This window comes from Sebastes fasciatus, chromosome 13, assembly GCF_043250625.1.
Source record: "Sebastes fasciatus isolate fSebFas1 chromosome 13, fSebFas1.pri, whole genome shotgun sequence".
NCBI classification, from domain to species: Eukaryota; Metazoa; Chordata; class Actinopteri; order Perciformes; family Sebastidae; genus Sebastes; species Sebastes fasciatus.
The window spans coordinates 34,832,558-34,840,861 of NC_133807.1; the positions used below are offsets into that span (position 1 = coordinate 34,832,558).

At 46.6% G+C, this 8,304-nt stretch overlaps 1 protein-coding gene across 3 annotated transcripts in view; it reads right to left on the minus strand.

The window, feature by feature from the left end:
- Positions 1-961: 961 nt before the first annotated feature.
- Positions 962-8,304, minus strand: part of LOC141781417 (uncharacterized) — a 15,735-nt gene continuing 8,392 nt past the window's right edge. For 2 of the 3 annotated variants that reach the window (XM_074657168.1, XM_074657166.1), the window contains 4 exons: positions 7,184-7,352; positions 6,672-6,800; positions 6,454-6,589; positions 5,801-6,341 (listed from right to left, as the gene is read on the minus strand). In XM_074657168.1, the coding sequence (XP_074513269.1) occupies positions 5,801-6,341; positions 6,454-6,589; positions 6,672-6,800; positions 7,184-7,352 (975 nt within the window). Of the gene's footprint in view, positions 1,104-5,778; positions 6,342-6,453; positions 6,590-6,671; positions 6,801-7,183; positions 7,353-8,304 lie in introns of those variants that run through there. The other variant, XM_074657167.1, reaches the window with a different exon arrangement.

Here is an 8,304-nt window from a genome sequence, read left to right on the forward strand (position 1 = left end):
AGTCCTGACTGGTTAAATAACGGAGATACGACCGTTAACGGGGGTGCCATTGAGTTATTGTTATGAGGCGTTCAAGCTCTGCTCAGTAAAATGATTATTGGGTGAAGGTAAATTACAACGTTATCATGATGTGTTCAAATGTCATCTCGGAAAATCATCAGCGAGAAACTTGAAATAAATAAATAATAAATCCAGTTTGAAGGAGACGCGTTCACAGTAAAATAAAATAGATATTAGAGAGAGAAGTATGACCCGTTTAACTTCATAACAACTAATAACCGCTATAGATGACAATAACAAAGTACAGTACAGTGGACAGTAGAACATCCTCCCCCCCCGCAAGCTACGCTGGAATTAGAACTTTTCGCAACTTCTAGACGCGACCCCGAAACCCGTGTTGCTCCTGCTCCCGTCCCTGTGCTGGTTCTCCTGTCCGGTTCTACTGCCTGGTTCTCCTGTCCGGTTCTACTGCCTGGTTCTCCTGTCTGGTTCTACTGTCTGGTTCTACTGTCTGGTTCTACTGTCTGGTTCTACTGTCTGGTTCTACTGTCTGGTTCTACTGCCTGGTTCTACTGTCTGGTTCTATTGTCTGGTTCTACTGTCTGGTTCTAATGTCGCTAACACACTGACTATGAAGAAGAACCTCATAGAACCTGTTAAGATCCAGTTTAACGCCGCGGTGACGCCCTGCTCGCGGCTGAACGACGGACTCTGACGTTCAGCTGGTGGTTCTCCGTACTGACAGAGACCTCCGGCGTTATCGTGTTCTTTAAATACTTTGTGTTGGAAGTTAAAGGATCCTAAAGGCGACCGAACATTTCCTCACGCTGAGCTCGTCTTCGCTAACGGTGATGTCATAGTTAGTCCAGCTGCCCGGTGATGACATCAAGAGAGAGGCGGAGTCTCCACATCCCCCGTCCCTCCTCCCCCGTGTCGACTCTCCACGAGAGCCAATCGGAGTGCTCGGAGGAGGGTGGATCATCTGAAACCCGCCCGGATACAGGACTGAGCGGAGGGAGCTGATTGGCTGCGAGTCTGTGAGTCCAGTTTGAGGTCCTTCAGTCAGCTGATCGAGAGTCCGAAAAACAAAGAAAAGAAAAGAACTGGAAGAGAAAAAGAAAGTTAAACTGTTAAACATGTATATTACTGTTTATATATATATATATATATAATATATATTACATTTATTTATGTTTGTTATTCTAGATTCATGTTTAACCAAACAGACCAAACTCTGGGGCTTTTGTGACACCCGCTGCTGGTTGGCGCCGCCATTTTGGACGCCAATGAGTCTGTGGCCATGGATGTATAGAGACGTATAGAGACGTATAGAGATGTATAGAGAGACGTATAGACGTATAGACGTATAGAGACGTATAGAGAGACGTATAGAGACGTATAGAGACGTATAGAGAGACGTATAGAGACGTATAGAGAGACGTATAGAGAGACGTATAGAGACGTATAGAGAGACGTATAGAGACGTATAGAGAGACGTATAGAGAGACGTATAGAGACGTATAGAGAGACGTATAGAGACGTATAGAGAGACGTATAGAGACGTATAGAGAGACGTATAGAGAGACGTATAGAGACGTATAGAGAGACGTATAGAGAGACGTATAGAGACGTATAGAGAGACGTATAGAGAGACGTATAGAGACGTATAGAGAGACGTATAGAGACGTATAGAGACGTAGAGACGTATAGAGACGTATAGAGAGACGTATAGAGACGTATAGAGAGACGTATAGATACGTATAGAGACGTATAGAGAGACGTAGAGAGAGACGTATAGAGACGTATAGAGACGTATAGAGACGTATAGAGAGACGTATAGAGACGTATAGAGAGACGTATAGAGACGTATAGAGAGACGTATAGAGACGTATAGAGACGTATAGAGACGTATAGAGAGACGTATAGAGACGTATAGAGACGTATAGAGAGACGTAGAGAGAGACGTAGAGAGAGACGTAGAGAGAGACGTATAGAGAGACGTATAGAGAGACGTATAGAGACGTATAGAGAGACGTATAGAGACGTATAGAGACGTATAGAGAGACGTATAGAGAGACGTATAGAGACGTATAGAGAGACGTATAGAGACGTATAGAGAGACGTATAGAGACGTATAGAGACGTATAGAGAGACGTATAGAGACGTATAGAGACGTATAGAGAGACGTATAGAGAGACGTATAGAGACGTATAGAGACGTATAGAGAGACGTATAGAGAGACGTATAGAGAGACGTATAGAGACGTATAGAGAGACTTATAGAGACGTATAGAGACGTATAGAGACGTATAGAGAGACGTATAGAGACGTATAGAGACGTATAGAGAGACGTATAGAGACGTATAGAGACGTATAGAGAGACGTATAGAGACGTATAGAGACGTATAGAGAGACGTATAGAGAGACGTATAGAGACGTATAGAGACGTATAGAGAGACGTATAGAGACGTATAGAGAGACGTATAGAGACGTATAGAGAGACGTATAGAGACGTATAGAGACGTATAGAGAGACGTATAGAGAGACGTATAGAGACGTATAGAGAGACGTATAGAGACGTATAGAGAGACGTATAGAGACGTATAGAGACGTATAGAGACGTATAGAGAGACGTATAGAGACGTATAGAGACGTATAGAGAGACGTATAGAGAGACGTATAGAGACGTATAGAGACGTATAGAGAGACGTATAGAGAGACGTATAGAGAGACGTATAGAGACGTATAGAGAGACTTATAGAGACGTATAGAGACGTATAGAGAGACGTATAGAGACGTATAGAGAGACGTATAGAGACGTATAGAGACGTATAGAGAGACGTATAGAGACGTATAGAGACGTATAGAGAGACGTATAGAGACGTATAGAGACGTATAGAGAGACGTATAGAGAGACGTATAGAGACGTATAGAGAGACGTATAGAGACGTATAGAGAGACGTATAGAGACGTATAGAGACGTATAGAAACGTATAGAGAGACGTATAGAGAGACGTATAGAGACGTATAGAGAGACGTATAGAGACGTATAGAGAGACATATAGAGACGTATAGAGACGTATAGAGAGACGTATAGAGAGACGTATAGAGACGTATAGAGAGACGTATAGAGACGTATAGAGACGTATAGAGACGTATAGAGAGACGTAGAGAGAGACGTATAGAGAGACGTAGAGACGTAGAGACGTATAGAGAGACATATAGAGAGACGTATAGAGACGTATAGAGACGTATAGAGACGTATAGAGAGACGTATAGACGTATAGAGACGTATAGAGACGTATAGAGAGACGTATAGAGAGACGTATAGAGACGTATAGAGACGTATAGAGACGTATAGAGAGACGTAGAGAGACGTATAGAAGCATAGAGACGTATAGAGACGTATAGAGAGACGTAGAGAGACGTATAGAGACGTATAGAGACGTATAGAGACGTATAGAGAGACGTATAGAGACGTATAGAGACGTATAGACGTATAGAGACGTATAGAGAGACGTATAGAGACGTATAGAGAGACGTATAGAGACGTATAGAGAGACGTATAGAGAGACGTATAGAGAGACGTATAGAGAGACGTATAGAGAGACGTATAGAGACGTATAGAGAGACGTATAGAGAGACGTATAGAGACGTATAGAGAGACGTATAGAGACGTATAGAGACGTATAGAGAGACGTATAGAGAGACGTATAGAGAGACGTATAGAGAGACGTATAGAGACGTATAGAGAGACGTATAGAGACGTATAGAGACGTATAGAGACGTATAGAGAGACGTATAGAGACGTATAGAGACGTATAGAGAGACGTATAGAGAGACGTATAGAGACGTATAGAGACGTATAGAGAGACGTATAGAGAGACGTATAGAGAGACGTATAGAGACGTATACAGTGACGTAGAGAGACGTATAGAGACGTATAGAGAGACGTATAGAGACGTATAGAGACGTATAGAGACGTATAGAGACGTATAGAGAGACGTATAGAGACGTATAGAGACGTATAGAGAGACGTATAGAGACGTATAGAGACGTATAGAGAGACGTATAGAGACGTATAGAGACGTATAGAGAGACGTATAGAGAGACGTATAGAGACGTATAGAGACGTATAGAGAGACGTATAGAGACGTATAGAGAGACGTATAGAGACGTATAGAGACGTATAGAAACGTATAGAGAGACGTATAGAGAGACGTATAGAGACGTATAGAGAGACGTATAGAGACGTATAGAGAGACATATAGAGACGTATAGAGACGTATAGAGAGACGTATAGAGAGACGTATAGAGACGTATAGAGAGACGTATAGAGACGTATAGAGACGTATAGAGACGTATAGAGAGACGTAGAGAGAGACGTATAGAGAGACGTAGAGACGTAGAGACGTATAGAGAGACATATAGAGAGACGTATAGAGACGTATAGAGACGTATAGAGACGTATAGAGAGACGTATAGACGTATAGAGACGTATAGAGAGACGTATAGAGAGACGTATAGAGACGTATAGAGACGTATAGAGACGTATAGAGAGACGTATAGAGACGTATAGAGACGTATAGAGAGACGTAGAGAGACGTATAGAGACGTATAGAGACGTATAGAGAGACGTATAGAGACGTATAGACGTATAGAGACGTATAGAGAGACGTATAGAGACGTATAGACGTATAGAGACGTATAGAGAGACGTATAGAGAGACGTATAGAGAGACGTATAGAGACGTATAGAGAGACGTATAGAGACGTATAGAGAGACGTATAGAGAGACGTATAGAGACGTATAGAGAGACGTATAGAGAGACGTATATAGAGACGTATAGAGAGACGTATACAGCTTCCTGCTAGCTGTAAGGATGGATATTATGGTCTGTAATTCATCACTTTTATTGTGTTATAATCCACCCACAGGCTGCGTGCTGTCAGCCTGTACCGTGGTGGACGTATGAACGTCTCTGTTCCCAAACAACCGGCTATCAGCCAGTAGCTAGCAGCGCCAGTGGCTAGCAGCGCCAGTGGCTAGCACCGTCAGTGGCCAGCACCGGCAGTGGCTAGCAGCGCCAGTGGCTAGCACCGTCAGTGGCTAGCACCGCCAGTGGCTAGCAGCGCCAGTGGCTAGCACCGTCAGTGGCTAGCAGTGGCTAGCAGCGCCAGTAGCTAGCACCGCCAGTGGCTAGCAGCGCCAGTGGCTAGCACCGTCAGTGGCTAGCAGCGCCAGTGGCTAGCACCGTCAGTGGCTAGCAGCGCCAGTGGCTAGCACCGTCAGTGGCTAGCAGCGCCAGTGGCTAGCACCGTCAGTAGCTAGCAGCGCCAGTGGCTAGCACCGTCAGTAGCTAGCACCGTCAGTAGCTAGCAGCGCCAGTAGCTAGCACCGTCAGTAGCTAGCAGCGCCAGTAGCTAGCACCGTCAGTGGCTAGCACCGTCAGTGGCTAGCAGCGCCAGTGGCTAGCACCGTCAGTGGCTAGCAGCGTCAGTGGCTAGCAGCGTCAGTGGCTAGCAGCGCCAGTAGCTAGTAGCGCCATTGGCTAGTAGTTCCAGTAGCTAGTAGCGCCATTGGCTAGTAGCGCCAGTGGCTAGTAGCGTCAGTGGCTAGTAGCGCCAGTAGCTAGCAGCGCCAGTGGCTAGTAGCGCCATTAGCTAGTAGCGCCAGTAACTAGTAGCGCCAGTAGCTACTGTGAGCTCAGAGGGTTAAAAGGTTAAATTAACAGATGTTTTATTAATTGTTCCTTTTATAGGTTAAAACTGTGACGCACGTTGTCCTCTGAGGCTCCAGGGTTACGTTTGAGACTGGACCCCCGGTTGCTGGACCCCCGGTTGCTGGACCCCTGGTTGCTGGACCCCCAGTTGCTGGACCCCCGGCTGCTGGACCCCTGGTGGCTGGACCCCCGGTGGTTGGACCCCCGGCGGCTGGACCCCCGGCTGCTGGACCCCCGGTTGCTGGACCCCCGGTTGCTGTACCCCCGGTTCCTGGACCCCCGGCTGCTGGACCCCCGGTTGCTGGACCCCCGGTGGTTGGACCCCTGGCTGCTGGACCCCCGGATGCTGGACCCCCGGTTGCTGGACCCCCGGTGGTTGGACCCCCGGCTGCTGGACCCCCGGTGGTTGGACCCCCGGTTGCTGGACCCCCGGCTGCTGGACCCCCGGCTGCTGGACCCCCGGCGGCTGGACTCCCGGCTGCTGGACCCCCGGTTGCTGGACCCCCGGCGGTTGGACCCCCGGCTGGCGGCTGGGCTCAGGTCCTCTGTCCTTCAGGGACGGGCTGATCTCCTCTTCGGGGTCGTAGTAATAAAACTTCCTCAGATAGGAGATCAGAGGCCTGAAGAGAGTAGACACTCAGTACAAGTACATGGACTGAGTACAGAGAGTACACAACAGTAGTACACAACAGTAGTACATGAGTAGTACTCCAGACATGAGCGTGTACTCACGTGGGCAGCGGCAGCTCCTGGATGTGGTCGATCCGGACCAGCTGTCTGATGCAGAAGCGACAGAGATGCTGCAGAGACTTGACGCTGCTGAACCTGGAGACCGGGTACAGGAGCTGGACCGGGGTCGGGGGTAGACCTGAACACACACACACAGTTAGAAAGCAAGCTAACAGGTGACCCGGCAGTGTACAGACAGGTGAGAGGTGATTGGTTGTTACCGGGGACTCTGGAGCGCAGGAAGTACAGGAACTTCCCATTCTTTGAGTGCATGATGGCTCGCTCTATGAACTCCACCACCGAGTGACAACGATCCTCAAACTTGGGATGACACCACAGACTGAAGGTCCCTGCAGGAGACGGGATGGATAACAAGCCTCAAATATCAAGATTCATTACACGGCCGAGTTCAATACTCCATTCTGATTGGTCTATGCTCTGTTATCTCTTTATAACAGACCGTTACTATGTATAGCAGACCGTTGCTATGTATAACAGACCGTTGCTATGTATAACAAACCGTTGCTATGTATAACAGACCGTTGCTATGTATAACAGACCGTTGTTATGTATAACAGACCGTTGTTATGTATAACAGACCGTCAGACTCTGGAGGATTGTTTTTGTGTAAAATTATTGATTTCTTCAGAAAGTAGCCGTGTAATAATCAGGATTATGTGTGTGTGTGTGTGTGTATGTGTGGTGTGTGTGTGTGTGCGTGTGCGTGCGTTACCTCGGTAGTGCTCCATGCGTGTGTGGTGTGTGACTCCCTGCGACCTGAAGCTCAGACTCAGGATGTATCGAGGGTCTGAACTGTCTCGAACCAGAAACGATCCGTCAGGTTTCCCCTTCAGCTTCATCTCAGCGTCCTCCCAGTTCATCGGCCCCCAGTACCAGCCACACTGCACACACACACACACACACACACACACACACACACACACACACACACACACACGGGTTAGCTACTAAATCTAGTTAATCATCCACTAGTGGTGTAACGGACCCTCCCACCCCCCCCTCACAGATTAACCATCAGAGCGTGAGGTCAAGTTTTACTGCCGATCGCGATCGGACGACATTCAGTCAAAGATCTGCGATCGTCATTAACGCGTTCTAGTCGGCGATCCCTGAGAACGCTGTGAACAGGTAGTCTGTGTTGAAACGGGCAGGAGGAGAGCTGGTTAACGTTAGCAGCTCAGCTACGCAGCTCCCATCCACTTACATTATGGTGCGTTCAGGATATATTCAGTAAAATGAGTACTGGGCGAAGGTCCATTCTAATGTTATCATGATGTGTTCAAATGTCAAATGTAGTTTTTGGAAAGAAACCTTAGAAAGTTTTTACAGCAATATGGAATAGATAATAGAGAGTTATGATCGGTTTGTTGTACTCACAAGACGGCGCGGCGCTAGTAGCAGCCTGCCGCCGTACCGGCCCGCCGCCGTGCCTCCGGTCAACGTCTCATGTTTTTGTCTTTTTTTTTCTTGTCTTTATTCTGTTTTTTCTCTGAAACACTGTAATATGTCAGGATTTATCACGTCAACATGGACACTGGGCAGCTACGGACAATCTGCTGCTACTTCTCTGTACTTGGTATGTACAGTATATAGTGTATATATAGTATATGTATAGTGTATGTATAGTATATATATAGTGTATATATAGTATACTTTGCTGGTGTGGTTTGTGAGTGATGCATCATCTATAACTTCCTAACACTAGCTCTAAGAATACATCATTAGAACTACGAGAGCCAAGATGTTTTTATCAATACAAATACATCTTTTATGTCCTAATCATTTGAATTGTGTTTTTATGTTAATAACCACGATAGATGACGATAACAAAGT